Below are 19,098 nucleotides of genomic sequence, written 5' to 3' on the forward strand. Positions count from 1 at the left end.
TGTGATCCATGAAGTTGTCACCTTGCAGTAGTTTTTGAAGACACACCTCAAATATTACCACCCCTCCCACCTCAGTGCAAGCGAGCTGATGTTAGACAGGTAAATTGCCAAACCTGGTGCAAGGGGTGGAAAATGGCAGAACACCAGTTTCTACATGGCGAAATTGCCAACTAACATGCGTTTGACACTTGCGCTGCCTTAGCGCCAGCCAAAGATAGAGCCCTAAAAGTACAAGACTTGGTATCAAGAGACTGGAATGCACTCACCAGGCACATATCACTGAAAATAATGCCATGTAAAACCTGAAGAGGAAAATGTATCAATATACACAGTGTGAGAAGACAAACGTCTGAGTAGAGTAGTAATCATGTATCTCAAAGGTTTGATAAGACAGGTCATTTAGGGGGAAAATTAGGCCAGATAAGATGGAGTCTAGGGAGAAAGTCAACAGTGTAAACCAATCCATTTTAATTCACTGCTTCTTGCTATGTTTTAATTCAATCTCTACTTTGGGCTGTGGTGTGGTGATTAATGCAGAAGAATAGTAGCTACAGCCAGACCACCCCCCTCTCACCTGGCTGGGATTATCTGACAAGGCTAACATCTCCACATATGACCATCCACACACACGTCATGACACACAGCCAGAGAGGATGGGTGAAGTTGGGGGTGATGGGCACTGTGGGGGAGGAGACATTATCAGGGCATGGCTCCACAGCTACAGTCTGACACCCCTCTCCCACCCCACCCCATCCCTCTCTCCTCTCCTCTCCTCTCCTCCTTTTTCTCTCCTCCTTTCAGCAGAGAGCTGGGCCTTATTCAGCACTGCAAGCCTGCACTCATTAATATTGAAATGCAGAGAATCATGTAAAATTCTGTAAGAACCTTGCCACGCTTTGTACTTTTGCACTATGGAATGGATTAATATTTAATCTGTGTGCATATGTGTGTGTATTGAACCAGAGTTGGCCCTGCTCCTTTCAACAGGGGTGGCAAGTAGCCAAGCAGTTAAGTGCATTGGGCCAGTAACCAAAAGGTCGCTGGTTCGAATCCCCGAGTTGACTAGGTGAAAATTCTGCAATTTTGACCTGGATAAGAACGTCTGCTAAATGACTAAGATGTAACAGGCAGCGCTGTTAAGAAAATAAACTGTCTTCATCTTAAAGCCTCTCAAGAGAATTCCTCACCCCTTTTAGATCTGCAAATAACCTGTAATAACCTTTCCATTTTCCACTGCAATAATTTGCTCCAGGAGTCAAGACAGTGGAAAATGTATTCCTTTCCATTGTGTGTAAAAGCCTAAAGGTGACCTGAATTACTGTGTGTTATTTTAGTGAAAGACACAACGAGCCCTAAAGCTGTGCGTCCGCAAGATTGGATTATTTCACAGACAGTGTTTTGTTTTTGGCATCTGAACTGATGTGCCATGTGCCATGAACAAGATGTGCCATGATATTTGCATCAGAAATTTAATTAACTCCTTCCAGGAAATGAACAACAGATAACCATCCATCTGATAAAGTCTGATACATGTGAAATAGTCCATTAAACATGCCAATAACATTGACAAACATTCAATAATGGTGGCACCTAAAACCCTCACAAACGTTTACAGATGCACAATAGAGAGCATCCTGTTGGGCTGTATCACCGCATGGTACGGCAACTGCACTGACCGCAACCGCAGGGCTCTCCAGAGGGTGGTGGGGTCTGCCCAACGCATCACCGGGGGCAAACTACCTGCCATAGAGGAAACCTACAGCACGCGATGTCACAGGAAGGCCAAAAAGATCATCAAGGACAACAACCACCTGAGCCAATGCCTGTTCACCCCGCTATCATCCAGAAGGCGAGGTCAGTACAGGTGCATCAAAGCTGGGACCGAGAGACTGAAAAACAGCTTATATCTCAAGGCTATCAGACTGTTAAATAGCCACCACTAGCACATTAGAGGCTGCTGCCTATATACATAGACTTGAAATCACTGGCCACTTTAATAAATGGAACACTAGTCACTTTAATAATGTTTATATATTTTGCATTACTCATCTCATATGTATATACTGTATTCTATTTTATTCTACTGTATCTTAGTCTATGCCGCTCTGATATTGCTCGTCCATATATTTATATATTCTTAATTCTTTGATTTGTGTGTATTGGGTTGTGAATTGTTAGATATTACTGCACTTTCGGAGCTAGAAACACAAGCCTTTCGCTACACCCGCAATAACATCTGCTAAACACGTGTATGTGACCAATACAATTTGATTTGATTGTAATAAAACCTTTCAAAAATGTATCAAATTAATTAGGCTAGGGCCTCCCGGGTGGCGCAGTGGTCTAGAGCACTGCATCGCAGTGCTATGCTGCGCCACCAGAGTCTGGGTTCGCGCCCAGGCTCTGTCGCAGCCGGCCGCGACCGGGAGGTCCGTGGGGCGACGCACAATTGGCTTAGCGTCGTCCGGGTTAGGGAGGGTTTGGCCGGTAGGGATATCCTTGTTTCATCGCGCTCCAGCGACTCCTGTGGCGGGCCGGGCGCAGTGCGCGCTAACTGAGGGGGGCGGGTGCACGGTGTTTCCTCCGACACATTGGTGCGGCTGGCTTCCGGGTTGGAGGCGCGCTGTGTTAAGAAGCAGTGCGGCTTGGTTGGGTTGTGCTTCGGAGGACGCATGACTTTCGACCTTCGTCTCCCCCGAGCCCGTACGGGAGTTGTAGCGATGAGACAAGATAGTAATTACTAGCGATTGGATACCACGAAAATTGGGGAGAAAAGGGGATAAAATTTTAAAAAATAAAAATTAAAATAAAAATTAACTAGGCTAGTGCAATACACCAGTCTTATTTGAGCAAGCAGCCATGAACAGGTTGTTAAAACAGGAGGGTGTTATTCAGCAGTAGTAGTTAAAAGTCCTGTAGTGTTTCAGCTGACTGAGACAGCCTACCGTACTCACCCACTCAGAACCACAATGAAATCCATGACGTTCCAGCCGTTTCTCAGGTAGGAGCCTTTATGGAATACAAATCCCAATGCCACCACTTTAATCCCAGCTTCAAAGCAGAACATCCCAATGAAGTAAGGCTCTGTCTTTTCCTATGAATAGAAAATGGACATATCACACAACTACAGTACAAAGTGGTCAGGTTAACATGAAAGGTTAAAGAATAAAGCATACGCAGTAACAGCATTTGTGTGGGCATTTATCACGCTTTAGGTTCATGGAAAAATACTTAAATCTGTTGAAAATTAAATACAAAAATAATGAGACATTCCCCTAAAGAAGACATATAATACAGGTCATAACAAGCAATTATTTTCCAATCCTTTCTGTTTTGCCCATTTCAAAGGCTTCTCTCAGACTCTTAAATGTGCTCAGGAAAGGGTTAATTACATTTTTCTCTCAGCAGGCAGGTAAGCACTCTCATGTGCTCACAGAGGTACAATTAGCATGATCATATACATAAAAACATATATATACAGTTGAAGTCGGAAGTTTACATACACTTAGGTTGGAGTCATTAAAACTTGTTTTTCAAACACTCCACAAATTTCTTGTTAACAAATTTTTCCAACAATTGTTTACAAACAGATTATATCCCTTATAATTCACTGAATCGTAACTCCAGTGGGTCAGAAATTTATATACACCGAGTTGGCCTTCAAACAGCTTGGAAGATTCCAGAAAATGATGTCATGGCTTTAGAAGCTTCTGATAGGCTAATTGACATCATTTGAGTCAAATGGAGGTGTACCTGCGGATGTATTTCAAGGCCTACCTTCAAACTCAGTGCCTCTTTGCTTGACATCATGGGAAAATCAAAAGAAATCAGCCAAGACCTCAGAAATTGTAGACCTCCACAAGTCTGGTTCATCCTTGGGAGCAATTTCCAAATGCCTGAAGGTACCACGTTCAAACAATACAAACAATAGTACGCAAGTATTAACACCATGGGACCACGCAGCCGTCATACCGCTCAGGAAGGAGACGCGTTCTGTCTCCTAGAGATGAACGCACTTTGGTGCGAAAAGTGCAAATCAATCCCAGAACAATAGCAAAGGACCTTGTGAAGATGCTGGAGGAAACAGGTACAAAAGTATCTATATCCACAGTAAAACGAGTCCTATATCGACAGAACCTGAAAGGCCGCTCAGCAAGGAAGAAGCCACTGCTCCAAAACTGCCATAAAAAGCCAGACTACAGGTTGCAACTGCACATGGTGACAAAGATCGTACTTTTTGGAGAAATGTCCTCTGATCTGATGAAACAAAAATAGAACTGTTTGGCCATAATGACCATCGTTATGTTTGGAGGAAAAAGGGGGAGGCTTGCAAGCCGAAGAACACCATCCCAACCGTGAAGCACGAGGGTGGCAGCATCATGTTGTGGGGGTGCTTTGCTGCAGGAGGGACTGGTGCACTTCACAAAATAGATGGCATCATGAGGTGGGGAAATTATGTGGATATATTGAAGCAACATCTCAAGACATCAGTCAGGAAGTTAAAGCTTGGTCACAAATGGGTCTTCCAAATGGAGAATGACCCCAAGCATACTTCCAAAGTTGTGGTAAAATGGCTTAAGGACAACAAAGTCAAGGTGTTGGAGTGGCCATCACAAAGCCCTTACCTCAATCATATGGAAAATTTGTGGGCAGAACTGAGAAAGCGTGTGCGAGCAAGGAGGCCTGCAAACCTGACTCAGGTACACTAGCTCAGGAGGAATGGGCCAAAATTCACCCAACTTATTGTGGGAAGCTTGTGGAAGGCTAACGTTTGACCCAAGTTAAACAATTTAAAGGCAATGCTACCAAATACTAATTGAGTGTATACAAACTTCTGACCCACTGGGAATGTGATGAAATAAATAAAAGCTTAAATAAATCATTCTTTCTAATATTATTCTGACATTTCACATTCTTAAAATAAAGTGGTGATCCTAACTGACCTAAGACAGGGAATTTTTACTAGGATTAAATGTCAGGAATTGTGAAAACTGAGTTTAAATGTATTTGGCTAAGGTGTATGTAAACTTCCGACTTCAACTGTAGATGTTCAGTCTCCCCTGTCCTCAGCTTTTCTCAACCGAACAAAGGAACAGGATGCCATTTATATATTTATATATATATATATATATATATAATAGCTGTAATAGCTATTTATCGAATGAGAACCAATTAATCCAGCTAGTTTCTCACTCTATTAAACACAACTGTAAAACTAACGAGCTGCTAACGAGTTAGAGGGGATAACTGGGACATGCCAAAAACACAGTTATATACAGTTATTTGTACTCTATTTGGTTCAAGTGTAATATTTGATGTCTGTTAAATGTGTCTCAAAGATAATCAATGGTTTGGCATTATGAGGCAGCGGGGAACTCAGAGGTCCCAATTTGGAACTTTATGGTCTATGCCATGGCTCAATATGTCACGCCCTGACCTTAGAGATCCTTTTTATGTCTCTATTTTGGTTTGGTCAGGGCGTGAGTTGGGGTGGGCATTCTATGTTTTGTGTTTCTATGATTTTCTATTTCTATGTTTTGGCCAAGTATGGTTCTCAATCAGGGACAGCTGTCTATCGTTGTCTCTGATTGGGAACCATACTTAGGTATCCTTTTTTCCCACCTGTCTTTGTGGGAAGTTGACTTTGTTTAGGGCACTTTGCCTTTGAGCTTCACGGTTTGTTTTTTGTAGTGTTTATTGTTTGTTGTTAGGGTTAGCGTCTTGTTTGTTGTTGTTCGGCGTCTTGTTTAATAAAGGAACATGTATGCTCACCACGCTACACCTTGGTCCTCTTTTTCCAACAGCCGTGACACAATAGGTATACTGCATTCATAATTAATTAATACATAATGCAGGAAATGAACACAGGAACTCAGAAGTTTTTATACGCCTTTCACAAAAAAATATTTTGTGAACAATTGTTTTTATTGGATTACGATGGTAATAAAATCAATAAAAAACAATACAATTTCCGCCCTTTTTGAACAACCCCACCCTCTCACCCCTCATCCCAAACATACCCCTGGCGCCCTACCCCATCCCAAACATACCCCTGGAGCCCTACTCCATCCAAAACATACCCCTGGCGCCCTACCCCATCCAAAACATACCCCTGGCGCACCACCCCATCTCCAATCTTAGTCAACACATAATATAAAATAACAAAAACAAATCAAATAATAACACCAAACACTACAATAAAAAATAAAATACAACTAATGTCCAAGCTAACAATGTACTCGAATGTCATAAAACAAGATTAAGTGTTCTCGTTTTGCTGCAACTATCCAATTCTCTCCAATCTTTGGAGAAAATGTCAGATTACAATTAAATACCAAATTTCATGAATAAGGAATTGGGAGGGAAATTGTGTTTTTGAAGTAAGCTTCTGCATGGATGGAGAACCCCACTGATGATGACTGACTTAAGACACAGTGTATTGGTAGATGGTTTACTCACCAGTCTCTTAGACATGGGGGTCTTGTCCTCTCCAGGCAGGTGCTGCTCCAGGGCCAGGACGATACAGTTGGCGATGATGGTGGCGAGGATCATGTACTCAAATGGAGTGAAGCAACAAGTTAAGGAAGAATACTTTGTCACAATATACTTAACATAAACACTATTCTTCTAATTTTTGTAACCTGTGAGATTACAAAACAAAGACATAATGCAGAATTTCCATCCCAAAATGAGAGAGATATCATAGTGTGCTGAGGCCGAATAATCCCCAATCAGGATGACAGTATCATCACACCTATCTAAAACACCCCCTTCCTACTGCCTCACATTCCTAAGACATTTGATGAAAATCCCTCTCATTGATTAAATGTCAGGATGCATCTATTCTTCTGACTTCTCTGTTGGCAGGCAGACCAGTGTTAATCCAGCCTGCTGCTGAGCACCTGGCAGTGCTGTTGCTGCCTCCTCCTCTCCTCCATACAGCTGGCTGACTCACAGAGAACCTGACTGTCAGCTCCTCACAATGCCCTGATGCTGTCCATCTAGCCAGCCATGGAGAGGAGAGGGGCAGGAGACTGTTGTCCACAGTAGCTGAGGACAATAGCAGGAGACAGGCCATAACCCTGAAAGCTGGAGGGAAAGCTGGAGGAGAGGCAAGTCTGGGCGTGCTGGGGATGTGTGGGAAGAGCAGGAGGCTGATCCTACAAAAAAGGGCACTTTACCACAAGCTTGCCAAGGAACCCCTGGTGATTGTAGGTTTAAATGTGCCACAGCGATGAGCGAACGTTGCACATTTCTCTAATTTTGTGCGTGGGCACTGGATTTATTTTGGCTGTGTGGGAAAATGAGGTAGAGAATGAGGGATCCTAAATCTGCTCAGTGGAGAGGGGGGAGGGGGGGGGGGGGGGGAGATCAATGCAAACAGAGCTGGCAGCTGGAGTTGCTGCCTGGAGGGTCACACAGGCAGCAAGCATTAAATAACTAAATAAACAAAAGCTCCAATACAGTAACACTTCTGACATTCTGCTGGGATTAAATACTTCCTGGCCTGCTCTAATGGGAGCACTGAGCAAACTATATTCAACCAGGATTTATAGAAAACTCCTGTCCTCTTACATGTGCAAGAGGACAACCTACCATGATTCTCTCTGTCAGGGCCCTCCTCCACAACCACACCCTACTGTACCTCCATCCCCTCAGACACAAAGAGCAGCTGCAAGAAGACCATTGACACTGCACTCAGAGAGAGAGAGAGATAGGGGGGAGGATAGAGAGAGGTATCCACGGCAACAGGCTCCTCTCAGCCAAAAGTCAGCGCTCACATTTAATTGGCGGCAGTCAGAGTTATCGCGACTCCCCACATGTTGCAACAGCCCTCCTGACAATCAATACCAAGTCCTGCCTTATTTATTTAAATTGTGTGTAAAATCTCTTCTTCACTCAGTCAACAGTCATTTACACAAAGCCATGTGTGTTTATATCATCCAATGTGAGAAGTGTGATTTCTCCAGGAACAAGTGTATCTACAGTATCGTCTTATAATTGGCCTGTATTGAGGAGGTATGGGGCTGCGGAGAAACTTCTAGGTTTTTTATCCCAATATATGTATAATTCTGTTTTATCATTCATGAAATGCCTTCTGAGAAAACTGTCATTTATCCACAAAGGGGCTTTGTAATGAGGGCTCGTGGGGACGTGTGAGTCACATTGACAAGTTTGCGCTGGCTCCCGCTCTAAAACAGGTTAAAAATAGCAGTGGAGATGGAATGAGATACAGGGTGCATCTGTGCACATGTTCTTAGATTGGCTTCAAATCTTATTACACACATGGGGTAAAATAATGAATCGCTGTGGCTGAGTCTGGGTTCTCTTTCAATTACTCCTTTCAATATCTCACATGTGGGATTCACCTGAATCTCAGAAGCTCGAAAAACCAATCGCGCACATCTGTCAGAGACAGACAGGTCGAGTTGCAAATGAGGTGAACCTCTCCCCTCATGATAAGGAGCCACACGCCTGCCCTCTGCAAGGGGAGGCCCCTCTCTCGTCAATGGTTATCACATTGGATTGTGGAAGCTATTATATTGGCCTATAATAGCAAGGGGTTACAGCCTCTGGAGGGTCTGAGGGCTCCATCCACCAGAGGTATGGTTATCTCTTGTACACTGATCAAGGGCATCTCCTTATAGGAGATTTGCGATGTCGCAAGTACCAGGACATTTTAGCGCAAAACCTGGTTGCCTCTGCCAGGAGGCTGACACTTGGCCGCAAGTAGATCTTCCAGCAAACCAATAATTCCAAGAAATAATCAAAATCCTCAAAGAAATTGTTAATTGACCAAAAAAAAACTACATTTTGCAATGACCATCTCATTCTCTGGACTTGAACCCCATTGAAAGCCTGTGGTTTGAATTGAAAAAGGCAGTCCATAAGCGCAGACAAAGGATATCAAGGAGGAATGGTCTAAAATCTGTATGGAGAAATGGTCTAAGATCTCCAATCTCATAGAACATTTTACATTTTTTTTTGCATACAATATAGCTCAGTATTTGTATTATTTATTGAAAACATATTTTTTTGCATATATTTATCAAGGATGCCAATAATTATGGACCCCACTGTGTATATTACATACAGGATGATTTTAAACAAGCATGAGGAAAAGCCAAATAGTGCTTGTAGATGGATTATAATAGTAAACAAAGACATTCAAACACAACAGGTGGCCATTTTTAAAACTGTTTAAGTACATTTCTGGTTGAACAAATATTGACATTCTCTTATGAATGAATGTCAGGGTTACATTCATTCATAAGAGAATGGATTGATGGAAGGCAACTTGTTGAGATAATTAGATCTAGAATAGCAAGGCTGTCTTTAGAAATGAGCTAACATCATTTTCAATGATCGCAATAAAATTACGCACAGATCAACCAAGAATACTGGAACCAGGAGTAAATGTAAATGTAGGGATATGCCAATGCCAGATCCGTTGTGCCATCTGAAATTGAATGAAGATGATGTGCCACTCCTGCTGCTGGGGGGAGGGTGGGGGCTCTAGAGGGTGGCGTCAGTCAGCACCCCGTCCCTCAGACCTGCTCTGCCATGGACAGGATCCATTATTAAAGAAGTACCTACACCCCGGGGCACTTCCTGTAGCAGCCTCCCAGTGTTCATCAGACAGGGAGAGCAGAAGCTCTTCCTCCCCAGGCTCCCTGCACCAGAGTGGGCAACATGTTTCCTTAGGCCTGCCTGGCTCCTCCACCCAGCCCCTGCCAGTCTCCACATCGACCCCTGACACACCTGCTGCTCCTGCATCATGCCAGTCACGGATGCCTGGAAATAAACCCCTCATCGATCACTGCTTTTAATTGAGCAGTTGAAAAAAAGAGCTGCTTATACCAGGAAGCATGTTGTTCTGCACACAACTATGACCTTTTAATAAGGGAAACGGGATACCTAGAAAGTTGCACAACTGAATGCATTCAACCGAAACGTGTCTTCAGCATTTAACCCAAACCCTCTGAATGAGAGAGGTGCAGGGGGCTGTCATGCATAGAGCGTATTGTGTGTTGTGTGTGTGTGTGTGTGTGTGTGTGTCTGTGTGTGTCTTACGAAGTTCACAGTGGTTATTTTACCAGAGCTCTCTAAATGCTAAAGCTCAAGCTTATGAACAGCAGCCTGTGCTGTGTCACATCATGATAGGAAATGACTCTGAATGAGATCATCAGTTACCGTTCTAATCACTTTATAATACATGATACAGCAGACTGATCAGACGTCATTAGACGTAATGATTGTTCATTAATTTCACAAAGTTAATTAGATTAAATGAGACACTCCCTACATAATGCCACATTAACCTTGGGGTTAGTTTCTGCACTTTCCACCCAACAAAACAGAAAGATAGCCACAAACTGCCGAGAATCAGTCAGGAACTGCATAGACAACGATATGTTTGCAAGGAACAGAACAATAGATGGATTGAGGTTTGGAACTCTCTTTCTTATTGGTCTATTAACTCATTTACCATCTGGTGATGTCACCAGGCAGGCTAAAACTCCATCACACCTAAACAGGCTCAAATTTCAGAAGGTCTTTTCAAACAGCTCTTACACTGTAAGGGCATTATCATAATTTTCACAATTTCACAGATTTATTCCAACCTCATAGTGCGGAAATATAAAGTACCAGTCAAAAGTTTGGACACACCTACTCATTCAAGGGTTTTTCTTAATTTTTTTAAATGTTCTACATTGTAGAATAATAGTGAAGACATCAAAACTATGAAATAACACATATGGAATCATGTAGTAACCAAAAAAGTGTTAAACAAATCAAAATATATTTAAAATTTGAGATTCTTCAAAGTAGCCACCCTTTGCCTTGATGACAGCTTTGCACACTCTTGGCATTCTCTCAACCAGCTTCACCTGGAATACTTTTCCAACAGTCTTGAAGGAGTTCTCACATATGCTGAACACTTGTTGGCTGATTTTCCTTTACTCTGCGGTCCAACTCATCCCAAACCATCTCAATTGCTTTGAAGTCGGGTGATTGTGGAGGCCAGGTCATCTGATGCAGCACTCCATCACTCTCCTTCTTGGTCAAATAGACCTTGCGCAGCCTGGAGGTGTGATTTGGGTCATTGTCCTGTTGAAAAACAAATTATAGTCCCACTAAGTGCAAACCAGATGGATGGCGTATCGCTGCAGAATGCTGTGGTAGCCATGCTGGTTAAATGTGCCTTGAATTCTAAATAAATCAGACAGTATCACATGAAAAGCACCCCCACACCATCACACCTACTCCTCCATGCTTCACAGTGGGAACTATATATATATTTTTAACCTTTATTAAACTAGGCAAGTCAGTTAAGAACAAATTCTTATTTTCAATGACAACCTAGGAACAGTGGTTCAGGGGATCTTTACCTTGTCAGCTCGGAGATTCGATCTTGCAACCTTTCGGTTACTAGTCCAACACTCTAACCACTAGGCTATGCAGAGATCATCTGTTCACCTACTCTGCATCTCACAAAGACACAGCGGTTGGAACCACAAAAATTGTTTTACTCATTAGACCAAAGGACAGATTTCAACCGGTCTAAAGTCCATTCCTTGTGTTTCTTGGCCCAAGCAAGTCTCTTCTTCTTATTGGTGTCCTTTAGTAGTGTTTTTTTGCAGCAATTCGACCATGAAGGCCTGATTCACACAGTCTCCTCTGAACAGTTGATGTTGAGATGTGTCTGTTACTTGAACTCTGTGAAGCATTTATTTGGGCTGCAATCTGAGGTGCAGTTAACTCTAATGAATGTATCCTCTGCAGCGGAGGTAACTCTGTGTCTTCCTTTCCTGTGGCGGTCCTCATGAGAGCAAGTTTCATCATAGTGCTAGATGGTTTGTGCGACTGCACTTGAAGAAACTTTCTTCAAAGTTCTTCATGTCTTAAAGTAATGATGGACTGTCGTTTCTCTTTGGTTATTTGAGCTGTTCTTGCCATAATATGGACTTGGTCTTTTACCAAATAGAGCTATCTTCTGTATTCCACCCCTACCTTGTCACAACACAACTGATTAGCTCAAACGCATTAAGAAGGAAAGAAATTCCACAAATTAACTTTTAACAAGGCACACCTGTTAATTTAAATGCATTCCAGGTAACTAACTCATCAAGCTGGTTGAGAGAATGCCAAGAGTGTGCAAAGCTGTCATTAAGGCAATTTTTTGATTTGTCTAACACTTTATTGCTTACTACATGATTCCATATGTGTTATTTCATAGTTTTGATGTCTTCACTATTATTCTACAATGTAGAAAATAGTAAAAATAAAGAAAAACCCTTGAATGACTTTGACTGGTACTGTAAATAAAACACAGAAAAATCACACTTTTGACTGCACTGGGCCTTTAAAAGTATAGTGTAAGGACTATTATGTTATAATAGTATATCAGAAAGCCATTCAGCTGGGCAGAACAGTAATAACACACGTGGGACACCTGGTGTAGGCCTACTGTAGATAAACAATAGCTGACCAACATAAGGGCATTGTGTTGCTTACTTTAAGAGAAAGGCAATCTATTTGCTTTGGTGTAGTGCCAAGTCATTTCAGGGCTATTAGTGCCCCTCTCAGCTTTCCATCCCTCCATCTCCTCTCCATCTCCTCTGTGACGTGAAAATGTGGTGATATGCCTCAAATCTACAGCCAGTGATCATTATGGTCGGCAACACCTGTATCTAATTCAGTTTCCACTGACTGACATGCGAGTCACACTCTCCCACTGAGTCAAAGGCAAAGACAATCTTGCCTGTCAATTAAGCAATAAGGCCCGAAGGGGTGTGGTATATGACCAATATACCACGGCTAAGGGCTGTTCTTATGCACAATGCAACGCAGAGTGCTAGGACACAACTGTTAGCTGTGGTATTTTGGCCATATATCACAAATCCCAGAGGTGCCTTATTGCTATTATAAACTGGTTACCAACGTAATTAGAGCAGTAAAAAAATTTTTTTTTCAGGATTCAGGGCTCGAACCACCCAGTTTATAACAATATATAATATACAGTACTGAAGTTTTCTAAACATAACACACATTCTTTGGTTTGTTTTGACCATCATACAAATAACATCCATTGCTTGTCTGATGCAGATTCCCCTATGATATCCTGAATAATACTTAGACCATATTACATTTTCATAGTCAAATCAACCAATGAAAAAGGTGGCATTAAATTATATTCAAGAGTCCCTTCAGATATTGATCCAATTTAGGAAAATCAATTCAACAATGTGAAGTAACCATACATTGATGGAAACACCAGAGAGAGGGGTGTGTAAGAAGGCCAAAAGCTATACTGTTAACATAACATGTAGAATAACAAGGAATCTGAAATTCGCTGATAAAATAGATCTATACCTACAGCATTGCAATGCTACAAGAAAACCATTACCATCGAGTAAAACACTGTCCAACTAACCAGGTTTCAGTCTCAAACACTTGATCATGACAGTTGGTCATTTCTGGCAGTCAATAACAGCTCCATCATGCTGATTCAAAAACATCAGTAGAGGCTTGAATCTCAACAGGTTAATAATGTGAATCTAGCACCACAAAGAGATGCCACTGTATTGTTAGTGTTATACTAGCCATATCTCTTGACTCAATGTCTGTAGGACTTTTAATCAATGACACACAGATGAAGCCCTAAAGTTTTAACCATTTGGAAATCGTTGCATGGACAGCACTTTCACTCAGTGGGAAACGTGATCAATGGTTTAAAACATGTCTGCTTTCACTTCGAGTGGATTGTCAGTGGTCAGTGAAGTGAACCTCAGTGTGTGTGTGTGTGTGTGTGTGTGTGTGTGTGTGTGTGTGTGTGTGTGTGTGTGTGTGTGTGTGTGTGTGTGTGTGTGTGTTTTGGGGGGCTGGAGAGGGTTAATAAATGTTGGAAATCAATTTGTTAAAAAATGGAACTAGGCAGATAAATCAAATCATTGGCTTTGTGGAATAAAATCCCTACCCTCCAAAAAATACCAGTTATACAACTGCTGCTGGTGCTGTCCCTGGTGCTGAATTATACTGTTCTTCATGATGATAAGAAAAACATTAATATGATAGACAATTCTATATAGATAAGAACTTTCGTTGTGTGTGTGTGTGTGTGTGTGTGTGTGTGTGTGTGTGTGTGTGTGTGTGTGTGTGTGTGTGTGTGTGTGTGTGTGTGTGTGTGTGTGTGTGTGTGTGTGTGTGTGTGTGTGTGTGTGTGTGTGTGTGTGTGTGTGTGTGTGTGTGTTTACACTTAACCAAAAGGATATGGCCACTCTATGACCTTCTTTGCGTACTTCCGAACAATGTTGTCCTCCCCGAAAATGAAGAGTGATCTATTGACGGTGAAACAGTTCTGTCTGACAGGGATGGGGTTGTACAGGGCCATGGTGCGAGCTCTCTGCGCTTTGGTCTGTTTAAAGGCTGGGGAAACTCCACCACCTGTAGACACAGGCGCTCCCTCCCGGGTCCTGTTGCGCTCGGAGCCCCCATTCCCGGAGCCCAACAAGGCGGGAACGTTGTCTCCGAACCGGGACATTCTGCGAGGAGCAAGAAAAACAGGAGAGAGGGGAGAGGGTTAGCCCCTGGGAAGCAGGGTGGGGTAGAGCAAGTGATTTGATCTAAAAAAAAAAAATACTCGTTTTAGTCCATCATAATGTCCTTAGCCAAGGCAACAAGTGAAGATAAATATTCATATCCGCTGTTCACAAATAGTTGTTCACAAATAAATATTCCTCAGTTTTGAAGTTCACAGTTTGAATTCAAGCCTTTGCTTCTTTGACCGTGGGTTTTCTACTTCTTGTGAATAAATCAAAGTCGACGCATGTCTTCAACGAGTGGGTAGCTTACAAAGAAACACATCAATTGTCCAAGAGACCGCATTCAAACCCATTAAGCAAAAATAAAAAATATATAATTCGAGACTCAAAATGTCAAATCAAGGCTAAACATATTCCCTTAAACAAATCTCCATAAGATCCGTTGTGGAGGGGCGGTGCATCCAGACACCACGGAAACTGTTCTCAGTACAAAAGCCACCATAAATCACGTCTCCCGAAGGTTTGTCCGCATGACCGAAAAGAACAAGAGCATTTTGTACGGTTCCATCGATAAACCGAAATCCGAGTTTCTAATTACACCACCTGTCCTCACTCTCTCATCTTCTCTTGCACATCTGCCATAAACATATTCCCACCGCAACAAAAAAAATAAAGCACTGCGCAAACTTTTTTCCTTTTCAAAAATCTTGCTTGCTTTTCGCTACTACACGGACCACACCACTTCTCAAGCCTTCGATGCGCAACAAGCTAAACTGGTAGTCACAAAGGTACAAGCACTATGTTTGTGCTGTCTTTTCAGCAGGCTTATCCGCAATGAGGTGGCACCTGTTATGCGAAGCGAGGCTCCACATTACGCACAGAAAACGCGTCTCCATGTTTTGCCCTATGTTTGCCTTCATCTTTTGTCCTTACATTGCAGATAGGCTATGTGCCTCAAATTCAATACCATGAGATAAAGAAAAATTCTATTTCATATAGCCATGGTGATCATTCAAAAGTTTAGTCATCATTTTTGTACTAGCTGCCCTAAAAGTAAGCCTCCAACCTAGTAATGAAAGTATTTGAATGCAAGTAAAAAGACAAAATCCATATAGATAAATATGTCAATATTATCAAGATAACATATTTAATGAATAATGTGGAATCTGTTCAGCACCAAAATGTAGAGTAAACACATGTTAGAAATTCATTACAGAGGAGGCATGAGACATTTTAAGAATAGGTTCTGTTTTTAGCAGTTCTCCACTATGAGACAGTCTGTATGGAGATAAAAGGTAATTGCTGGGTAAAAGTCACTGTTTTAGGGCATGATCTCCTAGTGAGTGGGCGTATTGCTGCTGTGTGTTCTGAACGGGAAATGGATATGTAGAGTTAGCACAAGACAGAGGAAACTGCTAGCCTACTTCACCGAAACACTGGCAGATTCCCCAGTTCCAATAAAATCCACATTAAATGTGGATACATCTGTAAAACATTTTATAAATGTGGAGGAAACTTGCAGTTTTATTCCAAAACTAACATAGATTCTATAATTGGAAGTCAAGAAAAAACCTTCAAAGATTTCACACTGAGGAGGGAAATGATACTAATACTTGCTAGACTAACCACAGCCCACAGAAAACTGTGTGCTCAGAGTGTGAAATCATTACCCATAGTCATATAATTTCTGAAACTGAGAGATTAAAATGATTATGATGTGGGTAGAAAGGATAGGTGCTAATAAGGATCTATTGCTGAGTTAAACTAGCACAATGAAACCAATAGGCCCTGGTAGTATGAATGATTATGAAGCGGGCAGTGATCCAGTATCATCTCGAGGTCATTAGATAGACAGCTGCACTGCATGGAAGGCCAAAATAGAACAAGGGGGAAATCATGCTTTACTTTGTCCAAGGTGAAGAGACATTACAAAGCTTGATTTAAATTTCTGTAAGCCCAAAAAACACAAGACAAATGTATATTATATCGAGACAATAAAGGTTCTCCATGTAGACGTGCAGTGTCCATTAAATGGGTAGTGCAAAGGCAAAACAAGAGAGAGAAGGTGGGTTTAATGTTTCAGATTAAAGATACATTAGAAATGATACAAACAATTAAATTGATAGAACCTACAATCTATCTGAAATATTAAAGTTGATTTAACCCCCCCCCCCAAAGAAAATACACATTGGATGTGTGTCATCAGTTCTATGTGATTTGTTTTCAATATTGGTCCTGACATCTCCATTAGTATAAGAGGAAAGGATCACAGACCTACAGAACAAATTAACTGACATGAGACTCTTCAGAGAATAGCTGCTATTTCTGGAAGCACCTGTCTGCATTGAGGTTTTAAAGGAGCTGCTCGGCTCTTGTCTGAAACCTGATTATGAGACTGATGTTTGTCTAGATTAGTCTTGAACTAAACAAGTCTCTGTTGGGGACACCTACAGATTGTGTTGAATGATGCAGACAGGCTCCGTGAATAGAACAGAATAGACCTGCTGTGTAAATAAGGTATTCTCTGCAGAGAGCCCCTCTAACCACAGAGCCATCCTCTAACCACAGAGCCATCCTCTAACCACAGAGCCATCCTCTAACCACAGAGCCATCCTAACACAAAGGTCCCAGCCTCCCCAAGCTGCCAGAGCTTTCTCTCAAAAGCCAATCATTATTTATTTTTTTAAACGCCAAAGGACGTCTCTGTAGAAACAAAAGTGCACCAGGGTGGGGAACGAGTAAACACAAGGACTCAATGTGTGTGTGTGTGTGTGTGTGCCACAAGCGTGCCTATGAGCATGTGTGCTTGTGTATGACATGTCAACACATTTTCATAATGTATTGAATGCATGTGATGAAGAGCATGGGAGCTGCTTCAATAACACAAAATCGATAAAAGGTTCTGACACCGGCTTGGACATATTGTCATGACATGGTGTATTAAAGTAACAAACACACTTTTCCTACTGATCTACAGCGCATTCGGAAAGTATTCAGACCCCTTGACTATTTCCACGTTTTGTTACGTTACAGCCTTATTATAAAATGGATTAAAAAAAAAAAATCCTCATTAATCTACACACAATACACCATAATGACAAAGTGAAAACAGGTTTTATAGAAAAAAACAGAAATACCTTATTTACATAAGTATTCAGACCCCTTTGCTATGAGACTCGAAATTGAGCTCAGGTGCATCCTGTTTCCATTGATCATCCTTGAGATGTTTCTACAACTTGATTGAACTCCACCTGTGGTCACTTAAATGGATTGGACATGATTTGGAAAGGCACACACCTATCTATATAAGGTCCCACAGTTGACAGCAATGAGGAGCAAAATAAGGAGCAAAAACCAAGCAATGAGGTCGAAGGAATTGTTCGTAGAGCTCAGAGACAGGATTGTGTCGAGGCAGAAATCTGGGGACGGGTCCCAAAACATTTCTGCAGCATTGAAGGTCCCCAAGAACACAGTGGCCTCCATCATTCTTAAATGGAAGAAGTTTGGAACCACTACGACTCTTCCTAGTTCTGGCCGCCTGGCCAAAGTGAGCAATCGCGGAAGGGCCTTGGTCAGGGAGGTGACCAAGAACCCGATGGTCACTGACAGAGCTCCAGAGTTTCTCTGTGGAGATAGGAGAACCTTCCAGAAGGACAACCATCTCTGCAGCACTCCACCAATCAGGCCTTTATGGTAGAGTGGCCAGAAGGAAGCCACTCCTCAGTAAAAGGCACGACAGCCCGCTTGGAGTTTGCCCAAAGGACCTAAAGGACTCTCAGACCGTGAGAAACAAGATTCTCTGGTCTGATGAAACCAAGATTGAACCCCTCGCTTGAATGCCAAGTGTCACATCTGGAGGAAACCTGTCATCATTGCTACGGTGAAGCATGGTGGTGGCAGCATAATGCTGTGGGGATGTTTTTCAGCGGCAGCAACTGGAAGACTAGTTGGGATCAAGGGAAAGATGAACAGAGCAAAGTAGAGAGAGATCCTTGATGAAAACCTGCTCCAGAGTGCTCAGGACCACAGACTGGGGCGAAGGTTCACCTTCCAACAGGACAACAACTCTAAGCACACAGCCAAGATAACGCAGGAGTGGCTTCGGGACAAGTTTCTGAATATCCTTGAGTGGCCCAGCCAGAGTGGACTTGAACCTGACTGAACATATCTGGAGAGACCTGAAAATAGCTGTGCAGCGATGCTCCCCATCCCACCTGATAGAGCTTGAGAGGATCTGCAGAGAAGAATGGGAGAAACTCTCCAAGTACAGGTGTGCCAAGCTTGTAGCGTCTTACCCAAGAAGACTCAAGGCTGTAATCACTGCCAAAGGTGCTTCAACAAAGTACTGAGTAAAGGGTCTGAATATTTATGTAAATGTAATATTAGATTTTTTATTTTATTTTTATGAATTTGCAAAAAAAATCTTAAAATCTTGTATTTCTGTGGTATTGTGTGTGGATTGATGAGGGAAAAAAGTCATCAATTTTAGAATAAGACGTAACAAAATGTTGAAAAAAATCAAGGGGTCTGAATACTTTCTAAATGCACGGTA

At 42.1% G+C, this 19,098-nt stretch overlaps 1 protein-coding gene across 1 annotated transcript in view; it reads right to left on the bottom strand.

Moving 5' to 3' along the window:
• The window catches only part of LOC139578464 (voltage-dependent R-type calcium channel subunit alpha-1E-like), a 130,557-nt gene that overhangs the window by 88,213 nt on the left and 23,246 nt on the right, over positions 1-19,098 (bottom strand). Inside the window, exons 2-4 of the mRNA XM_071406092.1 lie at positions 14,277-14,546; positions 6,460-6,565; positions 2,955-3,094 (exon numbers count right to left, since the gene is read on the bottom strand). Of these exons, the coding sequence (XP_071262193.1) occupies positions 2,955-3,094; positions 6,460-6,565; positions 14,277-14,546 (516 nt within the window). The remainder of the gene's footprint in view (positions 1-2,954; positions 3,095-6,459; positions 6,566-14,276; positions 14,547-19,098) is intronic.

This window comes from Salvelinus alpinus, chromosome 6 (genome assembly GCF_045679555.1).
Source record: "Salvelinus alpinus chromosome 6, SLU_Salpinus.1, whole genome shotgun sequence".
Taxonomy (NCBI): domain Eukaryota; kingdom Metazoa; phylum Chordata; class Actinopteri; order Salmoniformes; family Salmonidae; genus Salvelinus; species Salvelinus alpinus.